The sequence below is a fragment of the Pseudorasbora parva genome, chromosome 2, assembly GCF_024679245.1.
Source record: "Pseudorasbora parva isolate DD20220531a chromosome 2, ASM2467924v1, whole genome shotgun sequence".
In the NCBI taxonomy this organism is placed as follows: domain Eukaryota; kingdom Metazoa; phylum Chordata; class Actinopteri; order Cypriniformes; family Gobionidae; genus Pseudorasbora; species Pseudorasbora parva.
In genome coordinates this window covers 2,303,378-2,331,329 of record NC_090173.1, presented here as the reverse complement: position 1 = coordinate 2,331,329, position 27,952 = coordinate 2,303,378, and the positions used below count along the sequence as shown (strand labels likewise).

The window sequence follows — 27,952 nt, the reverse complement described above, 5'->3', positions numbered from 1 at the left end:
AAATTCAACACAACAGCGATCAACTTGAGCTAAGCATATTGAATATTTACCCTACCTTTAAAGCATCTTTGGTGTTTCCATGGTTTCTACTGAAATCAAGGGTAGCGCGGTTATGACATCACTGACAGGTGACGCAATGAAGCGCTCGGTGTCCTGAAATTAAAATAGCTGATCAAATCTTACATATTGTGCCTTTAACTCTTCATTGAGTCTTTAAATTAGCACCTTTACAGAAAAGAAAAAAAAATCACTTAAAGTCAAACAGTAATAAGTCCAGCTGTTTTTGCTGTGATGCTATTTAAGGAGCTGGACTTTCTATAGAATCATGATCACAAGTACCAATTTTATTCATGATACACAAGGATAATTATGCTATTAAATGTGCCATTGGATATTTTATATGTAGGTGTTTTTATATATTAGGTTAAAGATCCATGTCCAATTGTTTATTTTTTTATTTATTTTTTATTTTGTGTGTGTGTGTGTTTTGTTTTTAGCTTTACATGTTTTAAAAAGCTTAATAGTGTATTTAATTGCATAATAAATATTCACCCACCACACATGACTGACATTAAATGAGATTGCTCTGTCTTTCCAAATACACTTCAACATTTTGTTTAGTCACCATTCACAATAGAGGCTTAATGGAGAACAACAATTACAATGAACTCTAAACAACAGTTTTTACAACAACAACAATAACAACAAAAATATCTACTGTTGTCGGTCGATGACGTCGCCGCTCGCGCGCGCGCCCCTCCCCCATTGAGTTTCAGCGGCGAGTCTCTGAGGTGAGTCGACAAGTTCGCGGTATTTCTCCTCATATTTACACACCATCACACACACTTTATACAGTTTGATAAAGCAACAGACTCATTTCTGTATTGTTCTCATCGGGCTGAGCGCTACTTGAGCGTTTTTTTCTGGCGTCTTCCTCCTGAAATAAACATTTAGTGCAGCAGCAGCAGCGAGCTTGAGGGGAACGCGACCTGAGTGAGTGTGTGTGTGTGTGTGTGATTGTTTCGATGTTTGAGTAAAAACTGTTACTGAAGGTCAAGTCAAAAGGCAAAGTTTGAGATCTGTGATGGGAATGTGTGTTTTAGGTAAATTTTCACTTGAGGAAATCAGAAAAGAAGCAGGCAGTTTGTAATCGCAGTTTTCACTTCTTGATTCTAAGAATTCCTCACAGTTTTTAGTCAGAAATGGTCATACTCTTGTGCCAAAGTTTTTTAAGTTGCCAAACTGTCTGAACATTTGTCATCATCTGCTAAATAAACTGACAGTTCATTAAATTGATAATGTACGTGTTTATTTAAATGTAATGCTGCTGCGTGACTTTGACGGGCGTGCGCGTTGAACGGTCAAACACTGGAAGTTACCATGGAAACGGGCCGGACACCCGCCTGTTATTTTCGCTGCTTTCAGGTAAGTTTTGTCCCTAAACATTACACAAATAATATAAAACTGTTCCGTACACGTTTCTTACTTGTAATTGACACGCTTCTGTCGAATATTTACTTTATTAAAATTGTTCAGTGTCTTTGAAAAAGTCTGTTAGCATCTCAACCGTTTTCAGAACAGTTTGCTAATATACTTTAGCTCTAATGAAAGTGAGTTTTTAATCACGTCTTTATGTGCAGAAGAGAGGCTTTGATCGTTTTTTTTTTTTTAGGTTTGCTGGTAGTCTGTCAATGGGTTATTGGAAGTGAGCTAATTTATTTAACTTCACTATAAGTTAGTGTTAATGTTATTACAGGAAATGCCAAAATCAAATGAAATGAAATGATCTTTCACGGTAAACAAATTACATTTAATGTTTAATTATTTAATACCAATTACGTTCAATTTTTCCCCCGTGATTTCAGTAAAAAAAAATAAAAAATACAACAACGGAGGCAAAGGATGGTCCCATGGGCTGCTGACAGAGAAGGGTAAATCTCATTAAATCTTTCGTATTTTTTCTACAAAAGGTAACACTTTAGTAAAGTGAACAATTCTTAGCTTGCACATTTGCTGTTTATTAGTATTATTAAGCACATATTAATGCATGACCTTATACTACAACATCCCTAAATTCTTCCTGGTATCTAACTAAACTTAAACGCTACAACAACTACCTTACTATCTATTAAGCAGTAAATTATGTATTTGAGGCAAAAGTTAAGTGAATGTTTCCCATACCAAAGTGTTACCATACAAAATATTTTACCTATATCCCCATGCATGTTATTTTCTTATGCAAAATTATTTTTTATTGCAGTTTGCAAGGTTCTGACAACCACACGTAAATAACACTGAGCAATGTAAAATGAAGTAAGCCTAAAACAAATTATGTTAAGAAATTATTGTATATATACTCTGTATATTCTACTTCTCTTATCTGCGTTTCACCTCTGCTCTAGCTTGTCTCCTTCTAATAAGCCTGACATTATATCTCTGTGATAAACTGTTTATGTTCCTAGATTCTTCCATGCTGATGGCCTGCACTCCTGTTGAAGAAAATCTCAGGCTAAAAACTAGATGACTGGTAAGCAAAACCTCAAAAATTATACTACTGTTCAAAAGTTGGGGGTCTGTACATTTTAGAAACATTAACTCCATGTTGTTACAGTGAGACCGTCTGAAAAGCCTTTAGGGTAAAATAATCAGCAAAATTAGACAAGGTGACAAATGTAATGTGTTATAGTTTGTATTTATGATCAACTATTATGATAACAGGATGTTATGGTCATTAATATTAATATATTTTCTCTAGGTCTGTTTGGAGTTACATTTCTGAGACACCATACTACAGTGCCCCACTATTTGTATGTATATTTTACTGATAAATTCTTAAATACTTTTACTAAATACTCAAATACTTTAAATGCTGACTGTGGTTCAGGCGGTCAACAACTTTAGGCACCCTAACCCTAACCCTAACCCTAACACACACACAGCCCCTAAACCTACCCATCACACACACACAGCCCCTAAACCTACCCATCACACACACACAGCCCCTAAACCTACCCATCACACACACACAGTCCCTAAACCTACCCATCACACACACACAGCCCCTAAACCTACCCATCACACACACACACACACAGCCCCTAAACCTACCCATCACACACACACAGTCCCTAAACCTACCCATCACACACACACAGCCCCTAAACCTACCCATCACACACACACACACACAGCCCCTAAACCTACCCATCACACACACACAGTCCCTAAACCTACCCATCACACACACACAGCCCCTAAACCTGCCCATCACACACACACAGCCCCTAAACCTACCCATCACACACACACAGCCCCTAAACCTACCCATCACACACACACACACACACACACACACACACACACAGCCCCTAAACCTACCCATCACACACACACAGCCCCTAAACCTACCCATCACACACACACAGCCCCTAAACCTACCCATCACACACACACACACACACACACACACACAGCCCCTAAACCTACCCATCACACACACACAGTCCCTAAACCTACCCATCACAAGAAACATTCTGCATTTTTACATTTTCAAAAAAACATAATTTTGTATGTTTATTAATCCATTTACTTTGTGGACACACACACATATTCAGACACATTTTGAAGGCGTAACTCAAACTCTTCCCTAAACCTGCCCATTTGTGTATTATAAAAACAGAATAACAGGCAGATACGACTGCAGGCACAATTTATTTCCCTAAGTACAAATACTCCAAGTGTTCCGAGGCCAAACGATTGATTTGTGTGAAGAAAATCCCCAAAAGCGATCAGAACGTCGACTCCATCCGCAAAAGATTAATACATTTCAAATATTGCCGCCGGAAGAACCGTCAGGTCAGCTTTGACAGCATTGGCTGTCGTGTGTCTCGTGACCAATTGCGTCATTACGTCAGCTTTGATTGTAAAATGCCATTGGCTCTCGTGTGTCTCGTGACCGATCGCATCATTCTCATCATTGTCGTCTCGTGTATCATTTGAATCAGAAATATTAACGAGTGCGTGTGTGTTCTGTTCACGAAGGGGCCCGATGATCATTTAAACGACTAAAACATTAAGATCAACTCTGTTCTTCACATGAAGATATCGTCTGACTTCAGAAGACTTGGAATGAAACATGAGTTAATACTTTTATACTGTTTTTGGTCCGTTTTTGCAGTAAATACCTGTGACTGTACATTTATTTGCCTGTTACGTGTTTTATATTGTTGAGAGTGGGTAGGTTTATGGTAGGAGTGGAGTTAGTTGCTCCAAAATATAAAATTAGGCTATAAATATTAATTCTGTCAGATCAGGTTGGCAGAATCACACGGCGTAGACATACACGCGGAGATGATGGTTCGTTTAGGCGTAGACATACACGTGGAGATGATGGTTCATTTAGGTGTAGACATACACGCGGAGATGATGGTTCGTTTAGGCGTAGACATACACGCGGAGATGATGGTTCGTTTAGGCGTAGACATACACGTGGAGATGATGGTTCGTTTAGGCGTAGACATACACGTGGAGATGATGGTTCGTTTAGGTGTAGACATACACGTGGAGATGATGGTTCGTTTAGGTGTAGACATACACGTGGAGATGATGGTTCGTTTAGGCGTAGACATACACGCGGAGATGATGGTTCGTTTAGGCGTAGACATACACGCGAAGATGATGGTTTGTTTAGGTGTAGACATACACGTGGAGATGATGGTTCGTTTAGGCGTAGACATACACGCGGAGATGATGGTTAGTTTAGGCGTAGACATACACGCGGAGATGATGGTTTGTTTAGGTGTAGACATACACGCGGAGATGATGGTTCGTTTAGGCGTAGACATACACGCGGAGATGATGGTTCGTTTAGGCGTAGACATACACGCGGAGATGAAGGTTCCTTTAGGCGTAGACATACACGCGGAGATGATGGTTCGTTTAGGCGTAGACATACACGCGAAGATGATGGTTCGTTTAGGTGTAGACATACACGCGGAGATGATGGTTCATTTAGGCGTAGACATACACGCGGAGATGATGGTTCGTTTAGGCGTAGACATACACGCGGAGATGATGGTTCGTTTAGGCGTAGACATACACGCGAAGATGATGGTTCGTTTAGGTGTAGACATACACGCGGAGATGATGGTTCGTTTAGGCGTAGACATACACGTGGAGATGATGGTTCGTTTAGGCGTAGACATACACATGGAGATGATGGTTCGTTTAGGTGTAGACATACACGCGGAGATGATGGTTCGTTTAGGCGTAGACATACACGCGGAGATGATGGTTCGTTTAGGCGTAGACATACACGTGGAGATGATGGTTCGTTTAGGCGTAGACATACACGTGGAGATGATGGTTCGTTTAGGTGTAGACATACACGTGGAGATGATGGTTCGTTTAGGCGTAGACATACACGTGGAGATGATGGTTCGTTTAGGCGTAGACATACACGCGGAGATGATGGTTCGTTTAGGCGTAGACATACACGCGGAGATGATGGTTCGTTTAGGCGTAGACATACACGCGAAGATGATGGTTCGTTTAGGTGTAGACATACACGCGGAGATGATGGTTCGTTTAGGCGTAGACATACACGCGGATAGCTCAAAATGCGTATAGATAACACGCCGCTTGCCTTTAGAAAGTGGCGTGTATGTTTACGCAAAGTCATGATGTCATGTTGCTCTGTGCATCATCCGAGAGCGCGCACGTCTCACAGCGCGCAAATATTGAGTTCTCTTACAAGTCTTGCGCTTAAATAGACAAACTCGCACAAGAAGTATGTCAACATGTCCATCTTGATGAGTATCCAAGCAGACAGTCTGTATATGCCTTAAGAGAACTTCATACAGTCGAGAAAGATGACACACTCTTACATTAGCATTAGCTCTTAAAGGGGCAGTAGCCTTTACTGCTTTCTGTTTAATGTCAAACAAAAGATAAGGACATCACTCACTAGTCTGATATGAGGTAAAAATAACACAAATACTGTTGTGCTTCTCACAGAAAGTGATCGTTTTGTGTCTTAACCCTCTTGGCGCCACGGTCGAGTTTACTCGACAAGATGCGTCACTGAATAAAACGGCCGATTTTGTCAAATAGGGTGTCGAATTTCATTCAACCTCCCCTCCACTAGATGGTAGACATGTCGTACTTCATCCCTGACTCATACAAACATCATGATTCTATACAAAATATACGAGCAAGAGCGCATTGAGTCAGTGTAAACAAAAGCAGAGCTGACGTGCGAGTGAGCTGTTTTATCAGAGCATTGTCAACGTCAGCGAGTATTTGCATTAGATCATTATTACTATTATTATTTTCTAATGGCATCAATAAAGCTTACCCGCAATGAAGTGTTGGGTCTTCTATTCGCGGACCCTGATTCTGAAGGTAAATATGAGATGACGGTGATTCTGAAAGTGAAACTAAACCTAAGGCCGGAGACACTGCTAGCGTGGCGTTTCTGCTGCGTGTCAGCCGCGGGGCGGCTGCCTGGCGTTTTCTCTGTCTTTGCACACCAGAAGCGTGTCTGACGCGGCGCTGCTGCTGCTGGGAAGCCCTATACTTCATGTTAAATATAAATATATATTGCCTATTGATACAGCAAAGACAACGTCGGCAGTCGCCTATTGACCATATATATGGTATTGACGGCAAAATAGGCTACAGAATATTTTGTTCTGTTTTGACAGGTTTAATATTTCAAAATCGATATTATGTTGTTTTTTATTATTACAAGTAGGCCTATATCTGCATTTATGTTAACCTAAAGACTTTCAAACATGAAAATGTCTTTTGTTAATATGTATTCGTGTCAAAATGGCATATAAACATCTTTTCCTATGCTGTTTCACGCGTGTTGCGTGAAAAATAGGCGTCTCTTCTATTTGAAGCATGCACGCGTTTTCCGCGTGAGCCGCGCGGCTGACGCAGGCAGTATGCAAGCGCTAACCGGTTAACATGGGAGCCGAAATAAAAACGGACACGCCACGCAGCCGAGACGCTCACAGCACGCTTGCAGTGTGTCCCCGGCCTAACGTTACACTAAGCACAACTGGTGGATTATTTGCCCAATGTAGATGGTCCTTTGCCCAATGTAGATGGTCCTTTGCCAATGTCAGTGGTGGGAATAATGTTTCCCGGGGTCCGAGTGTTCATCGCGAAGTTAGCAGGTGTGTTAGTGTTGGGAACGCGGCGGCCGCGGGAGATTTTTGCCGCGCTCACCATGAAGCGCGTGTCTTCTCACTGCGCCTCTCCGCGATCGCGGCGACAGTATTGTGGTGGAGACTTTATCTAACGCCACTGGGTATGTTAGAAGAGGTTAACCTGATAACCGTCACGAGGACGCACTGAAGGTCTCTTTGTTTAAATTAGCTCAAAATTACTATCAGATGTAAGTAATTACCTTGACAAACTATACATCATTAAAAAGATCTAAGACTAAAGTTTAATTTTTTTACCTCTGTTTTATTCTCAAAGTCTTATAGTGACCGTAATGTGTTAATATGTTCCAGGAGTTATGAATATGATCTTGGGCGTCGCTACCTTTTGATTGTAATATGCGCGTCATTTGCTCCCATTCATAAAAAAATCCTCCTTGGTCGTCATGAAGACACTCGACAAAACAACTTCCCTCAGGGCTTTTACTTCAAATGTGTGCAGATGTGGAGAAATATTGATAGATTCTCTCATGTTTGAGTCAAATTTCTATACAGAGAAGTATTATTTATTCAATCTTTATCCAAAATCCGCGGATGTATGATTATGAGAGCAGTAGGCTGTGATATGCTGTGTTTTCAATTCATTCTGGCAGCCGGAGGGCGCTGGAAAGCTGTACTACTGAAAATTCACCCCATGGGGAACACATGAAGAACAGACACACCATGTGACATTCAGGAAGTATCTGACATATGGACATATCCACACAGCTCCCTGGGATCGTCAGATCGCTATTTTATGCAGATAAACACGTTTTAAGACAATAAACACACAATCGCGGCAATATATGGTTGGTCTGTGTTCTTTATGCCATGTTGGGTGGTTTCATAATAGATGATATTTATAATGCAATGCTATTCCACATAGCTTTTAGCATTGTATATTTTCTATCAGATTTTTTGACCCGAAGCTATATGAGATCACATATTGTTATATAAAACACTCTACATATAAAATATAAAGTGATATGAAGCAAGTTTTGAATAAAACATGATTTTAATCGTATAAATTGTTGTTTTGCTGGTGTGCTAAGCTAACATGCTAGCTTGCCCTAGATGCACCTGCCACTGAGTAAATACTTTATTTTTATGAACATTTTCTAAATGTAAAACTACTGAAATGCTTATTTGGACGAAATGCATTCAATAGAGTCTCAGTGAGGGTAAAGTGAGAGGTTTGATTTAGAAATGAGGTTTGAATAGAACAGTTTGAATAGAGAATCGTTAGTAATTATAATGCAGACAAAAGAATAATAATTAGAGCCATAACCAGTCCGCAGAAGTGTGAATGTGTGCCGGGGAGACAAACTGAATGGGGCAGTTTGCACCTCTAAACAATAGAGGCAAAATAGAGAATGAAAGCTGAGAAGATGTGGCAATAAACATCAGTTGATATTTCAGCGATATCTCAAAATAAAATCACATGAAACGATCTTGTAAAACGTTTAATAAAATGCAGAGTTTTAGACTGATCATCTTCAGATCTGAAATATAACATGGTCAGACTTGTGGCTTTAGCTGTAGTGCATTTCTAGATTTCTCCAAGGCCCACTTCAATTTTATTTTCATAAAGATATATCATACAAATAAATTTCTAATAACTTTACAAAACTTTGAAGCTTATTATAGCTTTTTTTATTATAAAAAATATTATCATTTTGACTTTACAGTAAACTGCCAGGTGTCTGCTTTCAAATGAGACCATAATTATGCTTTTAGTGCAAAGGATTCACAAACTGTATTTGTTTTAGTCTGAGTATACATTTCTTAGGATTTTTTCAAAATTTAGAAATCAGCTTAACAGGTTAAAGTATTCATAAGGAAGTTCGAGGGCAACGTGGAGGCAGGGTGGAGGGTCAAAATGATTATAACACTGGCCGTGGCTGTGCACTCGGCGCCGCGCGAGGCAGATCTGGACACGAGCAGACGCGCTGTGACACGGGGCAGAGGGGCTATTATGCATAATATATAATATATATGTGCCCCATATATGCAATCAGAGTGCTTACTGTATGTAGTAAATGGGAAATCTCTACAGCAAAAGGAAAACCGCTACATGCATTCGGTTTGTTTCTACCATTTATTTGTAATGATTTACACAGTTTGTTTACTATTTACCTGAACATTCAGTATTGTGCAATATAGCACACAGAAGGTGAGGGACATTTTGGGGGTAAAGAAGGGCTGCATTTTATCATTTAATCATGTGGCTTTTCATGATAATTCTATAATCCAAGATGGCCCCCACGTTATGATGTCATAATATGCAAATTAGATGGGAAAATGTAATCTCTACATAAACTTAGGGTCCTCCTTAATATTTCTCTAATTTACAGAACGTTTCTATCTTTTATCACTTTTAAGATATAGTCTTTTGAAATTAAGATGTCAAAATCGAACGTTTTAGGAAAAAACATCTGATTACTTTATTCAATTGCTGTACCTTTCTGCAGGCCTGTACATTAGCTATTATTTAAAGGGTTACTTCACCGCTTTTTCATATTAAACTATGTTATTCCCTTAACTTAAACGAGTTGATACATACCTCTCTCGTCTCAGTGCGTGCACTTAATCTCTCTGACACGCAGTAATGATCTGATAGCATTTAGCTTAGCCCACTAAGCCCAGTTCATTCACTATGGAACCAAACAGAGATCAAGTTAGAAGTACCAAACACCTCCACGTTTCCCCTATTTAAATACAGTTACACGAGTAGTTGAACGATCAAGTATGGTGACAAAAGGGCTAAGCTAATGCTATCAGATCATTACTGCGTGTCAGAGAGATTAAGTGCACGCACTGAGACGAGAGAGGTATGTATCAACTCGTTTAAGTTAAGGGAATAACATAGTTTAATATGAAAAAGCGGTGAAGTAACCCTTTAATGTACACATGAGTGAGGTCAAGTTAAACATTTTAGTTTGAATTTTATTTTATACTGTGCATTGTTGCAATGAGCTAAATAAATATTTGCATAATTTGTAATTGATTGATTTTTTTAAACTTTAATATTAATTTATGCAATTGCAATGCCTTGATTTTTAGTAAAGTTACAGTCATAGCCATAAATGCAATGCTTACTATTGGTTACAATTACTAATAATTGGCATAATTTCTTTCGGTGTTTCGGCCTTGGTTTCCTTTTTTCTGGTTTTCAGTTTCGGCCAAGAATTATGATTTCGGTGCACCCCTTTTATCTTGAGAAAGGAAATGACATTGGTGTCAATGAAGGCCTTTCTGAGCCATCGGATTTCAACACTAATATCTTCATCTGTGTGTGAAGATAAACGGAGGTCTGACGGCTGTCCAACCACAGGAGGGATTAATGACAGAATTTATTGGGTTAATTTTTGGGTGAACTAACTCTTTAACTCTATATCGCACACCCCACCCACACCACAGGTTTAAAAGATGGTGGTGCGCACTGCAGCCTCACTTCACCGCTCTAAGACACCAGCATTGCATCCGTGGCTAAACACCCCCTAACCTTAGTGCATCGTCATTGGATATTTTGCTCATATCAGCATAGACTCATTGGCACACAAAACAGCCAATTCAGAGGGAAATAAAATGCACAGAAATTAATGCAATACACAAGCGCCTACTGATCCAAGGGTGTCGTACCGAATGGGTCAATATTATTTTGAGAATTGTGGCATCCCTAATATTTTTCCAATTTAGTTAATGCATCAATTATTTTTATTGTACATTAATCATTCATTTTGTATAAAAGTTAAATAGAGAAGAAAATGTGACAATGTCACTGGGCTTGTCACAAATTGCCAAATTAATGTAATATTCAGAGTGCAAGACAAAACCGTGCCTTTTGTGCAATATTATGCTGCAAATATTGTATATTAAGCTAAAGTTAAATTGAACCTTGTATGTTCATTTGTGTTACCAGATTCAATACTTTGTAATGAGTATGTACTAGAGTTTCCGCTAGAAAAAAATGGTGTCGGCCAAAGTGACCGGCAGAGGTTTCGTTTTCCGGACATTTTGATGATATGCCGGTCAAATATCGCCTCTTAATTAGTAAAGTTGAGGAAAACTGAAAGCAGTTTATGTAACTTAAAAAAAAGACATAATCAGGCCGTATATGCAACATGTTGATTAGCCTAACTTTCAAATAGACGGAAAAAAAAAACATGAACGTCCGATTGGCATCAATCAACCAATTTTTTAAACTATGGTTTCTACATAGGCGTAATTTGTGGGTGGGACGGGTGGGACAGGTCCCCACCACTTTTTTAAAACATCTTGCTTCACGGATGAACCTAACTAATACAAACAAAACATCTCTGGTTAACTAGAAGAGTATCATTTCATTCGTTTGTTAAATAAGAGGTGATCTGGCGCTCGTTGCCGCTGTTATCAGTGGAGCAGATTTCTCTCGCGGCTCATGCAGTCTTCACACAGACGAGCGCTTTAATCTAACGCTTAACACCGAGACTTTCTATTTGTTCCGGTCAGATCACGAAACAAAATGCACAAAAACTGCCCCTGCTAATGATGTACAACCACTGATGGTATTCGGTTTTGATGAGAGAAAAAATAGGCTATGAGGGCAGATTAGAAACGAGAACTTCTGACAAGTTTAACAGACTAGACCAGGGATTATAAGCAAAGTGTGCAAATCTATTTGCCTTTATTCACGTGAAAAATCTTGGCACAACACTATTGTGTTTAGATGCAATAATTAAATGAGATCTTTATCAATAAATTAACTATTTAATTGATTTCCGGACATCTTAATACACATTTTTCTGCAATTGTTATTGTACATATTTTAAATCTGATATAACATTGTATCAGCAATGCTACCCCCCTCTTAATACGCCTTATAGTGCATATCATATGTACACCAAAGCTCATTTTGACAAACCAACATAAAATATCTGAATATAGCATTGTTTTTACTCAAGAAAATTTTATTATAAACTCAGTATGTCTCATTTAGTTACTAACATTTCAATTGGCCACCGTGTGAAATGACTCCTTGTCAGATGAACTTGAACAAACAAATGACTAGGCGTATAACATTGTCTCGTGTCATTTGGCTACTTTTTACGCTTTTTTGCAGTGCTGAATTGTGCAGTTGCCGACTTAAAATCAAATGTTCCCAGTGTCTCTCCACAACTTGCAATGCGCATAAGCCGCGTAACCTTGTTCTCCGCAAGGCGACTTCGCTGCTTCGTCTTTATCCGATTCTGCGGCGAGAACCCCCTCTCTGCAGGAACACTCAAGACAGGGATTACACAGGATATCTTGGCGAGTTGGTCCACTCTGGATACATTTCTCTGAAATCACATACTCTGCTTCGCAGGCTGTGGAGAATTGCAATCCTCCATAGCCATGGAGCGCTGTCATGACAGCGAGGGCATCACGTCGCAGGCTTACGGTATCGATAAGAGGCAGTTTTAATCTGACAATTGGACCGAAAAGATTTCATTTTGTCGGACATTTAATTTTTTTCCCGGCCAATGTCCGGTAATTACCGGACAACGGAAACCCTGGTTTGTACAATGGATTTTGAACTGTCCTATTTTTGTTACAGGTTCTCTGGAAATCCCCAGTTGAAGGCATGAAGACATCAAATGTTGGCCTGGACAGATGTACCAACAGTCCACCACACTGACCTCTGCTTTTGCATGGATGGCTGATTGCTACCCTGTTCTGTGAGGGTATTATTATAGAAAAACTGAACACCTGTGACAGTGGGATTTGTAGTTGTAAAGAATAGTCACACATCAGTGCACTTAGGGTGCTTTCACATCTCTAGTTCAGATAATTTGGTCCGAACCAAGGCCAAACAATTAAATAATACATTGTGGCATTTTACAGCTTTTTTTGGTTCCTTTTCACACCACACTGATTGCTTTGGTCCGAACCAGTTGAAACACGTGACAACATCCACATCACTCATTGGCCATGGTGTATTACCTAAACTGCTTTTCGATTGGTCAGAATTTACTTTGTGGGAAAATTCCAACAGAGGAGGAAAAGCCAGCAAACTATAATAACACTATGGAGAGACGACTGCGGGCTGGTTTTGTCCCTGGCCATAATCTACTACAATTTTTGTATTAACCACAGTATGCAAACAATACCTTTCTATAATGAAGCGCGGATGCGACTTGAAAACAACGCCCTAATGCACTGTAAATGGCGAGCGCGCATCACTCGTCACTTCAAGCAGAGGCGTGCATTAATTATTCTTAACTCTGACATGCTCATTCCGAAAATATTGCCAATGATCCATCAGGTAATAATGTCATGCACATAATGTCAGTGCAGCTAACTACGGCAGCTGGTTTAGGCCGGATCACGTTCTCACCACCAGCTAACCGCTCCAGAGAGCGAAACCAAAAGGAAAACGAACTCTAGTACGATTCAACTGAGCTAAATGAGGCAGGTGTGAAAGCACCCTTAAAATTAGAGAAAGGGATGCTAACAGCAGGTGATGGCTTGGTTAGCAATGGCAGCCCCTATGGGTGGAACGCTTTCCGAGTGCTAGATTACCCCCTTGGTTCCATAGCTACTGTCCTCACTCCAGTCACTATCCATCTTTGCGAGTCTGACAGCTGTCAAACAAGTTGTCACTACGGGTCTCAGGTGCACACCCCTCCGCTCAGCCCCGCCCTCGGCTCCTTCCCTCTGTCTCCGCTGGGCTCTGCCCACTTTTGCAGCATTTTTCAAATATTGCCAGTGGGCGGGGTTAGGCTGTGAACAGGGGTTTAGTTACCTTTTAAATACTGTGTTTGAATATGGAATCACATGATTCTGGCTCTAAATATGCCAGAAAATGTTTTTTTTTTTTTTTTTTTTTTTTTTTTTGGCTATATAACTCTTTTTTTGTGTGTGTGTGTCTTTGACCTGAATACTAATTGACACATTTAAACATTTCAATCTGTCTATTGTAAAGTAAATGATGCCAATTCACTTTTTTGTATAATTCTTGCATTATTCTGTTTCTTAATGAAAATAATTGAAGATATCTAGAAAATTAGTAAAGAACTGTAAGAAAAAACATTTGAAGGCATAAAAACAATAATGTAAAATGTGTACCTTGAATGAAATGTAAGTTGCTTTGGATAAAAGCGTCTGCCAAATGCATAAAGGTAAATGTAAATGACAAATAAACATACATTTTGTGACCATCAATTCCCCTCCGTTTGTTGACACCAATGAAATGAGCTTTAATTGTCCATTTACTAGTGATGCAAAGTCCGATTCATTTCCGCAAACCGGTTCTTCTCGGACAGTTCGGCTCAATGACCCGGTTCAGAAAGCCGATTCATAGGTTCCAGACGTCATCATGCAATGATGTCACTATGCATTTATTTTATGCTTTTTAATACATTTCTCTGGGTCATGTCATATCAAGGGAACATTCAAATAAAGTAATAATCTGTATCAATGCATATTGAAACAATCGAATAGTTATTTACGTGAGTGCATTTTCTGATTATTGCCTTTCATTCACTTAATAGTGTTTGTGTTGTGTTCAGTTAATTCATTTATCCTTCGCGTCGGATTCAGCTGAAAACTGCGCAACTGCAGTACATTACAGGCACTGATCAACAAATGCGGATATGTTACATGTCTAAAATAGGCAGCTATATAGAAAGAATAAACTTGTTATAAACTTGAGATTCTTATAAACGTATACATTTCGCTTAACAATAATCTGCATGCACAATAAATTACAGTAAAATGTATGGTTTTTGCATGTTTTAATAAAATGTTATTTAATAACAGTAGTCATCATAATTAGCATATTTCCAGTAGTCTACGTGCCTCAGACTTGCATCGTCAACTCAATCACCCTGGCCTCGGTAATCCTCGGCAAATTTCGACAGATGTTTGAACCGCCTCAATCGGTTCTTTTTCAGTCGGACGTGCTACTTCAGCTTTAGCGTCTTGCGTCATCCACACGGAACTAAAGATCGATTCAGTTCGATTAGTGAACCGGCTCGACTGGTTACTTGCTGAGAACCGGCTTAAAAGAACGATTCGTTCAAGAACCTAACATCACTACAGGAGATTTGAAAAAATGAACTGTTTGTCTTTCAATAGATCAGTTTAATAATTTTTTGCCATATCCTGAGTGGAATAATTTGTTTGTAAGAGCAAACAGTCAGAATAAAGTGAGAATAAAAATGAATAAAGTAAACTTTCAACTGTTTTTCTTACGATTATTTATATTTGAAAGAATTCACATTGTTATTTTTTTATTTTTTATTTCTGTATGTTGTATAATATTTTTAATTAAACTGAATTGAGAGTAATCTATGAGAATATTCCCAAATAAGTTATACTATTATATGTGGCTCAGGGCAGAATCCTGAGAGATATTAAAGCAAGCGACTGGAATGGATCTTCCTGCTTATGGCTCCCTGTTTCAGGCCGGGGTGGAAATGCTCAAATATGGAGAAGCCTTTGTCTCGTAATGTATTGATTTCCTTTTAGGTGTGTGTATGTTAGAGACTGGACCCTGGTGTTGCTTTTGCTGAAGTACTCTGCTTTGTTAGATAATAAAGTTTACTGGATATTAAAACTCCAATACGAAAAGAGTAATTTAAAGAAGTGACAGACTCCACAACATTTACCTATAGGCTATTTGAGAATAATGTTAGTGTTATGGGTTGAATGAGCATCAGTTACTTTAAGACAGAAACACAGACATGCTTAGCTGTGTCATTTAATATAAAAACAAACTCTAAATAATTTTTTTATTTTTTTTATTTTGGTAGATCAGCTCCTCCCACAGCAGTCACATCATCAGTGAAGTTCCTCCCACATCAAGCACATCACCAGTGAAGCTCCTCCCATCTCAGGCACATGATCAGTGAAGCTCCTCCCACGTCAGGCACATCATCTGTGAAGCTCCTCCCACAGCAGGCACATCATCAGTGAAGCTCCTCCCACGTCAGGCACATCATCAGTGAAGATCCTCCCATCTCAGGCACATGATCAGTGAAGCTCCTCCCATCTCAGGCACATGATCAGTGAAGCTCCTCCCACGTCAGGCACATCATCTGTGAAGCTCCTCCACAGCAGGCACATCATCAGTGAAGCTCCTCCCAAGTCAGGCACATCATCAGTGAAGCTCCTCCCACATCAGCTCATCAATAAATGCTGGAATATTCCCATCAGGCTACAAGTGAAGACGAGCATCAACGCATCAGGAAGAGCTGAAATCTGCTAAGACTGAGTTTATTAAAGAGGACGGTGAGAACACGAGTGATCCAGAACCTGCAGAATGAAACACACTGAAGATCCTGAAGAACAAAGAGGTTGGTGTTTATTCTTCATTCATTCATGATGCTGGAGAACATTCATGATAGGAAGACTCAACACTTCAGCACATTTTTAGAGAAACAGTTATACTATCAAATATGTACTGAATTTAGCAAATGGTCAGTAGAGGGAGGTTTGAGAAACATCAGGTCAAATTAGCATCCTAATTACATTTTCACGCCCCTAAACATGATGTGGAACAAAATGAACTGTGGTTTGTTGCGGTACATGTCAGTCAAATGTCCTCTTAATTCTGCTTCGCATGCTGTGACATTTGGGTTTGATATTGATGAAAAATGATGATCTCTATTTTTGGGAATTACATCGATTACGATAATTCCATGATATTTTGCTGATAGTGTTTTTGTGCTGGTCTTGGCTGGTTTAGGCCTGTCATGGATAAATAAATATGACACTAAAACCACCAGCGGCAAGTCCCTGTCTTAATGAGTGAAGCGTCGAATCATTCATTCAACTGGTTTGTTTCTAAATGGCTGGTTCATTGTGATTGACAGTTTTTACTAGTTAAAGAATGGATGGATCATTGAATCACTGAAACATTTAACTCAAAACTGCCGAGTCATTTAGAAACTGAGCAATGCCAGACTAGCCTGGATGCCAGCCGAACTTAGCCCTGCCCACAATATTTTAGGTCGGGCAGTTTGGTCTGGCCTTGCTCCATAGAGGAGTAATTATCCCCGAACAGAAACTGTTCGGACCAATGAAATCATCAGGGCGGGCTTTAGACGATGACGGACAGATGATAAACAGAAACTGACCAATGAGATCATCAGGGCGGTCTTTAGACGATGACGGACAGATGATCAACAGTAACTGACCAATGAGATCATCAGGGCGGGCTTTAGACGATGACGGACAGATAATAAACAGAAACTGCAAAATGAGATCATCAGGGCGGGCTTTAGACAATGACGGACAGATGATCAACAGTAACTGACCAATGAGGTCATCAGGGCGGGCTTTAGACAATGACGGACAGATGATCAACAGTAACTGACCAATGAGATCATCAGGGCGGGCTTTAGACAATGACGGACAGATGATCAACAGTAACTGACCAATGAGGTCATCAGGGCGGGCTTTAGACAATGACGGACAGATGATCAACAGTAACTGACCAATGAGATCATCAGGGCGGGCTTTAGACAATGCACACAGATGATCAACAGTAACGTAATCATGCACATCATCAAAGGGGCTTGGATTATATTTTTTCGAATCCTAAATCCTAGAGCTTGTTTGTATCCACAACTTTCCTGCAAGTCTTAGTGGGCGTCGCCATGACACTCGATACTTCCGCTTGACGGTATCTCAGTTCCGGTTTAGCACACATAACAGTTATGCTGCGTTCACGCCAGACGTGACACGAATTAATAGTGCTATTCGCACGAACATTTTGACTCCATTCACTCATTTCGCACAACAGACGTGAATTTGCGTCATGGGAGGGGCTTCTGCCAGGCAGCGGCAGTCGTCAGAAGGACGAGCCGAGTTAAGGCTGCTCTCGCTGGGGTTGATGAGCGCTGAGCGCCTGGCTCTCACACCTCCGAAACCTTGCTTCCATAAACCATGCAACATAAACGGACCCGTTTGACATGTTGCCCTGCACCCTTCGCTCTCCATTCAATGCCCAACGAGCTTCAGATAAACACAAGAATTGTGATGTAGAAGTAATATTTATATTTTAATATTTGTAATTGTTGAAATCATGCCAGACATTGTCAGTAGACTTTTTTTTAATCAATATGAAAATAGATGCATGAACTTCAATTAATTTAAGTGCATTATAATAAAAATTAACATTTCATTGCTGTAAATGTAATTATTGAGTTGATATATTAGTTTAACCTATTTAAAATACTGCAGTAAAACTGTATAATTTTTTGCAAGGGGTATGTTTATTGATTTCAATAATTTACAGATTTATTGTGTAGCAAGACCGCTCTAACAACCTAACGTTAAATAGAGACATGCACTCCCGCGGGACCCAGCACAACCGAGTGCGGCGCAGGATAATATCTGATGGGTGAATGCGGATGCGGGCGGCAAGATATTATTGTGTGTGTGTCACAGGAAAATAAAATTATTTAGCGGGACTCCCGCAAAGTGGAAATATCTAACAAAATAAATAACTAGAAACAAATAAACCACACAGTGGCAAAATGTGTGCACCGCATAACTCAGGTGAACCGCTTAGTGCTACAGATATTAGTAAGTTCTTGTAAGATAGTCAGATCCATGCGACCATCTAAAAATTCTTAAAACAAGAAGTAGGGATGCACGATATTAGATTTTGCCGATATCCGATATGCTGATAGTTTTCAGCTCCGTTTGGCCAATGCCGATACCGATATATGTTTATTTGTTACCTTTGTTTGGAAACAACACCATTTTGAGCAAAAACTTTTTTTTTTCATTCTGGTTTCAGATTTCTGAGGTCTCCTTACTAAAAGGATTCTTGTTGAAGATAAATAAATGTTAATAAAGTTCTTTGTATGATAAGAGTATATTAAAAGCCCTGAAAATAACAATAATAAATTTAACCAATAATAAATAAAATAAAAAAATATTTTTTTACCCCAGATGCAGCTGTAACCTAAATATTGTATTTTGGGATTTAGCATTTGTGCACACCTATTGTAGAGCTCCTTGGATTATTTTTCATCGTCCATTTCCTAAAATTTTATTACAGATTAATACATGGTATATAAAAGTATTTAATTTACAAGTGTCTTGCTTGTGATTTATGACATCATTACTGATTTGTTTATTCAGAACAAGAAGTAACTTTAATTTATTTGTGTATTCTACTTTTCATTGTATAACTGTAACAACAGCGCCCCCACTACATGTATAAATATATAGCGGTCTGGGGGGCGGGCACTAGGACCTGGAGGAGCTTCTACTGCTGTGGAGGCTGCCGCACGTGCTAGAGAGTGGGGAGACGCGATTGGGCTTGTTTTGGGTTCGTTTTGGTCTAGTTGTTGTGAATACCAGGCAAATCTGCTGCTGACGGTCACGTGCATTCACAAATTTAAGGCAGCATTTAAAAACAGTCAATATAAATCCCTGTACATGCAATGTATTAGGCTGTTTTCACTTCAAGAATGACCGCAATGCTGACATGGTCTCATCGCTGTAGCACTCCTTGCACACGTTAGTTATTGCAGGCGCATATTAACACGTTATTATATCGGCAAGGCATATCGGCATAATTTTTTCATTTTGGCCGATGCCGATTTTTATATTTTAAGCGTTTATCGGCCGATTCCGATGTTGTGCCGATAATATCGTGCATCCCTAACAAGAAGTATTTACTAGACAAGCAAAAGTAATTGTCTTGTTTTGGGGGGAAAAATACTCAAAATTAAGAGTTTTTGCTTTAAATAAGATAAATAATCTGGCAATGGGGTGAGAAAAATAATCTTAATTCAAACAGAAAACAAGATTATTTTTCTCACCCCATTGGCAGATTATTTATCTTATTTTAAGCAAAAACTCTCTTAATTTTGAGTTATATTTCCCAAAACAAGACAATAATTTTTACTTGTCTAGTAAATGTTTCTTAATGTAAGAATTTTTAGATATTTTGACTAGACAAAAATACTGAGTAAGAAGAGCATGTTTTGCAGTGTATGGCACTATTGCGTGTGTGATATTACTGAACGTCCCTGGTTACGTATGTAACCGTAGTTCCCTGAGAACAGGGAACTCAAGCTGCGTCAGCTGACGCTACGGGGAACGCCTTCAGCGTGACAGGTGTCTGAAATCGCTATCAAATCACAATCCTACTGACCGTCGTCAGCTGGTGATGTCATCACCGTTCGACCAGGAAGTATAAAAGGGAACCGTGCCAACATACGCTATCCGCTTCGTCTGAAGGGACTGTGGGCAGGCACACCTTGAAGCATGGCCATCTGACGCAGCGTCTCGTCCCCTGTTCTCAGGGAACTAAGGTTACATACGTAACCGGGGACGTTCCCTTTCGAAAGGGAACTTGAGCTGCGTCAGCTGACGCTACGGGGAACGATATACCCACGCCGCCTTGCTGAGGGGAGTGCACACCCCTTACTGGCAGTGGGAACTGCCTGGACGAGAGTTCGAAGAAAGTCTGAACCACTCCCCCTCTAGCCACACAGGCTGCCAGTGACATCATTCCCAATAGCCCAAGCTATATGCCTAAGAGAGAACCTTATTAAGTTTTATCTGAGGTTTCCTACACTCGGCTTGCTCGAAGGCCTGGGACCTACTACTTCGACGGAAGGAGTCCCTTAAGGGAATGTGGCTAGGGGACCCGAGGGCGCCCCAGCCCGTCACTTATTCGGGAAAGCCTTCACCGAACGCCACCAGGGAGGCCTCACCTGGCATCACTTCTGTGGGACACCCCAGCTTGGCCAACCCTGTCTGTAAACAGAGCCTCCGGACATCGCTCTTACTCATGAGCATCCAGACTGAGGGACTGCAAACTAGCAATGTCCTCCTCCGAGACCAGAACTCGGAGACGGGAATCCTGGAGAGCTCTTCTGCTTAATCCTAGGATCTACTGAACACATTTATTACAAGGGTGCTCAGGAGGCCGGAAAGGCCTAGGGACTGATCTAACCGGAAGGCCCCGAGGGGGGCCTACCCGTCTGATCAGACTCAAGCGGCCGTAAGCTTGCAGACGACCCTCAATGAGGGGAGCTCTTAAGCCAGCCTGGTAGGTAAACCATGCTGTAGGCTAGCCAGTCCCTGTCCTGAAGGGACTGCGCAGCAGAAACGGAGTCTCGTCGTGCTAGGGCATGAGCCCGCCCTTGAGTTATACCGGCCAAGGCCAGGGCCTACCGGCGGGCAGCCGCTAGCTGTCAGCACAAAGCCAGTTATGCGTTCCCGCTCAAGGGAACCGTTTCCCCTCCAGGGAGGCCAAGAGGAGCCTCTACCTGGCACCTTTAGTGCTAGCTGTTAAGAGCCGCAGGAAAGTGGCTTTACTGGTTCCTCAGGGGGCCCATGAGGCCATAACCCCAGAAGCCACTCATGCTAATGGCTAGCTTGTCACCGAGACCTGGTCCGGGAATCTCTTCCCAAAGAGGCCCAGAAAGGCCTGACAGCATAATGCACTGAGCCTCGGGGGCTCACCCTCAGACGGCCTGGAGAGGCCTGCTACCTGCCAGCCAATGTGCAAACTGTCTGACTTTGCTGTGTTCCCGGGGCTCGCCTCCAGGGAGGCCTGTTTGATGCCCACGTATAGTCCGGTCTTCTAGGGCGGCCTGGAGAGGCCTATTGCCGAATGGCAGTTCCCTATTAGATTGGTGACAGACGGTGCTTATCCAATGGCAAATTCCACCGGAAACCCCGCAGGGCCGGGAAACGACCTTAGGACGGTCCTGAAGCGGCCTGCCCCTGATAGCAGACCATGCTAGCCGCCTGGCTAGCACCCACGCACACTGTTGCAGGACCTGGGAACCAGGGCTCACCCTACAGGAGGCCTAAAGCGGCCTAGATCCTGTCACCCAGTGGTCGGAACCCTAGGTCACCCCCTCAGGGAACGCCATCTGAGGCGTGCTGAAACTCAGCGAGCCCTCAAAGTCGGGCTGACAGTGGCTTGTCTGCTGGCTGATGAGGACTGGATATCCAGTCACTACCTGGGGACTCACCCGCAGGGAGGCCTACTGAGGCCTACCACCTGACCCAGAGTTAACTGCCTGGACTGCCTCGGCTGGCGTCTCCACGCCAGCCAGCCTTCTATAGATGGTCCGCCCCAGCGGCCCGTAGAAGCCTTCTGCGACGGCGCAGTCTCCCAGGCAGCGCCTACCAGCGTGAACCTAAAACACAATGCCCACAGCAGTGCACTCAGCATAAAACGCCTTGAACCCTCTAAAGCGAGGGGAGTACAACTTACGCCACCTGCCTCCAGGGCGGCTGTCTGGTCGTCCAGCTGTCCGCGGAAGGGGGTCAGCCGTGGCAGTGTTTCAGCTCTAGGGGAGCATCCTACCAACCCATGCTTTCAGATTGTTGCGAAGTACTGCTCGACACGAGCCCTAAAAGGTGGAGCAGAAGACACAGAGCAAGAGGTGAAGTATTGAACACACACAAGCCGGTCGTCTCCTGAACAAGGCCGGGGGGCCGCCCGGAAGCGGCGGCCACACTACGCTCTGGGGGGCGGGGTTAGCAAAACCAGTCTAACTGCGCACCTGCGAAGAGTTGCTACCCCGTCCCCACGACCACTGGCAGAGTCGCGACCCATTCTGCTGCACACCTTTCTGCATTAATAACAACCCCAAATGCAGAAGGGGGGTGGGCATTGGCCGGACGACCCTAACTGCGGGGAGGCCGGATAGGGATAAAAAGCTCCTGCGGGACTACCGACAGGAGCCCGGGGCAACTGCCAGGGCGATATGCCACCGCGAGAATCCACCGCCATCCCATCAACAGCCTAGGCCAACTTGATGCACTAGCATCGGTCTGATAATCCCACAAACGAAGGCCCTAAAGAGGGCTGGGACAGACCGTACTGCAGTTCATGCTCTAGCCTGACCTCACATATTCATCTAGATATTTCACTAGCAGAGGTGCTAACGCTACCCAAAGGTGGCTACGGCTAAAAAAGTTCGCTAGGAGAACGTACGTCAGTTTATATAGCCGCTACATGCCCGCGGTGGCCTCAACTACTCATATTACAAATATCCAGAAGAGAAACAGCCTCATAAACTACAGTTGCTACGCTAGCAAACATACAGCCTACATAAACACTCTGTGTTTATCACAAACATCGTTCTAGCCTCCTTAACAGGGGAACTACAGGCCCAAACTCCAATTGTTACAAATTTTTTGCAAAAAAAACATCCCTCAGGGAAGCATAGAGTCCAAAAATACGGCTTTAAAGAAAGAATGTTTGCCCTAAAATGGGACTCACCCGCTGTCTTCAGTGCCTCATCGCTTCATGTAACATGCATGCTTCGGCGCACTAACCTGAGGGTGGGGCACTCTCACACACCGGCCTGGCAGGCCGTCAGAGTCTCACATCCGCCCGGCCTGATGTAATGCGCGCCCGGGGAGAAAAAAGGAAGACAGGAAGGGACATATCATCACATTCTCCGCGCCCTCGGGGGCGGAGACCCACCGCGCTTCCGGTTCACTGGAAGCGGTTCTTCTCCCCAATTTCCCTCCTCCTGTTGCGGGTGTCCCGCCTCTCTCTATCTTTTTTTTTTTTTTTGCGTCCTACTCCTCCACGGAGGGGGCGCACGAGAGGCCACGCTACCGCGCTGGCCCAGCCGATGATCCTCAGATCTCGACGGGCCAGGGACACCCTCCTGCCTGGGCACCGCCCCGGACCTCCGCGGGATACATGTTCTATAAGCCACTGAGCACGCCCTCGCCTCTCTGAACCTTCCCACCACCGCCTCGATGGAGGTGCCGAAAGCTCAGAGGGCGAGACCGGGGCATCGAGGAGAAAGGCCTTTTCTTTCGCCCCGATGTCCACGAGGTTTAGCCACAGATGCCTCTCCGTGGCCACCATAGCCACCATCGACCATCCGATGGCGACTGCTGTCTGTTTGGCCGCCCGGAGAGAAAGATCTGTGGTGCGGCGCAACTCGGCCATCGCATCAGGGGGTAGAACCTCCCTCTTATCGAGGTCCCTCAGTATAGGCTCCCGGGAGCTGGGCGGCTATGGTAGGGGAGTAACCGATCGCCCAAACTATCAGGGCGGGCGGCCTCCCCCTTAGCTCTCTGCCATGGCAACTGAAGCCTCAGTGCCGCGTCCAGCAGCTCCTCATACACGGGGCAGGATGGCTGGGAGGATTCGGCCTCAGCCTCCTCATCCTCCTCATCCACAGCCATCCTCTGATCGACTGGAAGAGCACGGGCTGACGAAGAGGAGGAGTCTCCCTCCGACTCCTCCTCCGTCAGCCTGCCCTCGCGACCTGGCTGATCGTCCGCGAGCACTGTGCTCTCCAGACGATGAGCCAGGTCCATCTGGGAGCCCCAGGACAGACGGCGCCGCTCAGCCTCGGCATGAGCGGGACCGCTCCCAGATGCTGGCTCTTCTTCCCTCGAGAAGAAGGCCAAACGAGAGCGGAGCGTCCTTCATCGGAAAACGCTCGCAGTTCGTGCAGGAAGCCCCCTCGAGAACCCCCCGCACGTGCTCTTCCCCCAGGCAGAGCACACAAAGGGTGTGCGTGTCCTCAGGCGTGAGAAACCTGGGACACGGATCAGCGCCTTTCCTATACGGCCCCTTACTTTTTCGTGTGCATTTCATTTTCAACTTAGACAGACTTTCTAGCGAACAGAACAGTCCCTGAAGACGAAAAGGATAGCGTCATGTTGGCACGGTGCCCTTTTATACTTCCCGGTCTCACGGTGATAACATCACCAGCTGCCGACGGTCAGTAGGATTGTGATTTGATAGCGATTTCAGACACCTATCACGCTGAAGGCGTTCCCCGTAGCATCAGCTGACGCAGCTCGAGTTCCCTTTCGAAAGGGAACTACATCACATCTTATAAATATAGAAACAAAAACCCATGCAGGGATGTTTGTTGCTTTTTATAACTTGAATTATAGGGTAATTCTGACTGAACTCTATGGCTTCATCACACAGTGAATGTGTTTGAACTCTCAAGATGTGTTTTTGCAAATTAAAGTAAGCGATGTCATTGATAATGTCAGCTTGCACATGGTTAAAACAAGTTATGATATTATGGTATTTAACTCACTCAATAAAAGAAACTTGTTTAACAAATTGTTATATAAAGTAATATTACATTTCCAATGACGCTCACATGCTGCTATTCAGAATGCACTGCAAAAAATGTTTTTCTTACTTAGTATTTTTGTCTTGTTCTAGTCCAAACATCTAAAAATTTGATTGGACTAATTGGAGATAAGATTGGAGAGGTATGGTAAATATTGCACACCTTGTGTGTGAAGTAACCTCTATTGATCACACGTCTGAACTTGATTTAAATGTGCAGGTTAACCTTCCGATGTCTTGCAGTCGTATGAGTTTGAACAGAAATCAATGAAATGTGTGACCGGCCCTTAGTAATGACAGTATTCAGTCAAATGAATTAAATATTAATCTAAAATTTTGTGCCAAAATTATGGCAGTGCTGCATAATTTGTAATGTTAAATATTCAAATATAAACTTTGATTTCAGACGTGATGGAAGAGAGTGAAGAACATCATGTCAAGCCTGGAGAAAAACCTTTGAGTCGCTCAAAGACTAAAAAGATATTTATGAAGAAAACAGGAGCCAAGAAATCTACAACCTGCACTCAGTGTGGAAAGAGTTTCACAAGGAAACAACATCTTAATATCCATATGAGAGTTCACACTGGAGAGAAGCCGTTCGAATGTGATCAATGTGGAAAAAGTTTCAGTCAATCAGTACACCTTAAACATCACATGATGATCCACACCGGAGAGAAGCCGTTCTCATGTGATCACTGCGGGAAATCATTTATTTTGTCATCAAACCTGAAGAAACACCTGACAGTTCATACGAAGGAGAAGCCACATTCATGTTCTGTGTGTGGAAAGAGCTTTTCACTGCTGCAAACTTTACAAAAACATCAGAAAATACACACTGGTGTGAGAGAGTACATGTGCTTTGAGTGTGAGAAGACTTTCACTACAGCAACCCGTTTAAAACTACACGAGAGGATCCACCGCAGAGAGAAACCTTACAAGTGTTCACACTGTGACGAGAGATTCAGTCGGTCAGGATATCTGAAAAGACATGAGAGGATTCACACTGGAGAGAAACCTTACAAGTGTTCACACTGTGACGAGAGATTCCGTCGGTCAGGATATCTGAAAAGACATGAGAGGATTCACACTGGAGAGAAACCTTACAAGTGTTCACACTGTGATAAGAGATTCAGTCAGTCAGGAAGTCAAAAAAGACATGAGAGGATCCACACTGGAGAGGAACCTTACAAGTGTTCACACTGTGACAAGAGATTCAGCGTGTCAGGAAACCTGAAAACACATGAAAGGATCCACACTGGAGAGAAACCTTACAAGTGTTCACACTGTGACAAGAGATTCAGTCAGTCATCAGATCTGAAAATACATGAGAGGATCCACACTGGAGAGAAACCTTACAAGTGTTCACACTGTGACAAGAGATTCAGTCGGTCATCAGATCTGAAAAGACACGAGAGGATCCACACTGGAGAGAAACCTTACAAGTGTTCACACTGTGATAAGAGATTCAGTCAGTCATCAGATCTGAAAACACACGAGAGGATCCACACTGGAGAGAAACCTTACAAGTGTACACTCTGTGATAAGAGATGCAATCAGTCATCAGATCTGAAATCACACGAGAGGATCCACAGCAGAGAGAAAACTTACAAGTGTTCACACTGTGACAAGAGATTCAGTCAGTCATCAGATCTGAAAATACATGAGAGGATCCACACTGGAGAAAAACCTTACAAGTGTTCACACTGTGACAAGAGATTCAGTCGGTCAGAACATCTGAAAACACACGAGAGGATCCACACTGGAGAAAAACCTTACAAGTGTTCACACTGTGACAAGAGATTCAGTCAGTCATCAGATCTGAAAACACACGAGAGGATCCACACTGGAGAGAAACCTTACAAGTGTTCACACTGTGACGAGAGATTCAGTCAGTCAGAACATCTGAAAACACACGAGAGGATCCACACTGGAGAAAAACCTTACAAGTGTTCACACTGTGACAAGAGATTCAGTCAGTCATCAGATCTGAAAACACACGAGAGGATCCACACTGGAGAAAAAACTTACAAGTGTTCACACTGTGACAAGAGATTCAGTCGGTCATCAGATCTGAAATCACACGAGAGGATCCACAGCAGAGAGAAACCTTACAAGTGTTCACACTGTGACAAGAGATTCAGTCGGTCATCAGATCTGAAATCACACGAGAGGATCCACAGCAGAGAGAAACCTTACAAGTGTTCACACTGTGACGAGAGATTCAGTCAGTCATCAGATCTGAAAACACACGAGAGGATCCACACTGGAGAGAGAAGCCACTTAAAAAAAACCTAAAGTGACACATGAGGATCCATGCAGATGAGAAACCACATCACCAAAGTCTGAAATAAGCAGTTCATCTTTATATGCTGAGCAACAAAGTTATTTTGTGACAGTACAATTTTTTGACTGCTTGGAAAGTTTCTCATCATAGCAAGAACGTGTCTCATTATTAGGAGACATGGAGCTTTCACACCACATACTGCACACAAATATTACCATGACCTTTTATATCTCAAAGGCTTAAGGGAACGTTGATTTCTTCATTCATCACCCCTTTAAGGGTGGGGGTGTTACATCCCTGACGTAATAACGTGACACGTTTTGTTTTTTTCCTCCTGCTGTTCTCTCTCTCTCTCTCTCTCTCTCTCTCTCTCTCTCTCTCTCT

The 27,952-nt window shown here is 42.5% G+C and overlaps 1 protein-coding gene across 1 annotated transcript; it reads left to right on the top strand.

Moving 5' to 3' along the window:
• Nucleotides 1–754: 754 nt before the first annotated feature.
• LOC137090185 (zinc finger protein 271-like) lies at nt 755–27,891 on the top strand. The gene is made up of 3 exons (XM_067453997.1): nt 755–791; nt 15,986–16,528; nt 25,691–27,891. The coding sequence occupies exons 2-3, from the start codon at nt 16,495–16,497 to the stop codon at nt 27,577–27,579; spliced, it is 1,923 nt and encodes a 640-aa protein (XP_067310098.1). The 5' UTR covers nt 755–791; nt 15,986–16,494; the 3' UTR covers nt 27,580–27,891.
• The last annotated feature ends 61 nt before the right edge of the window (nt 27,892–27,952 follow it).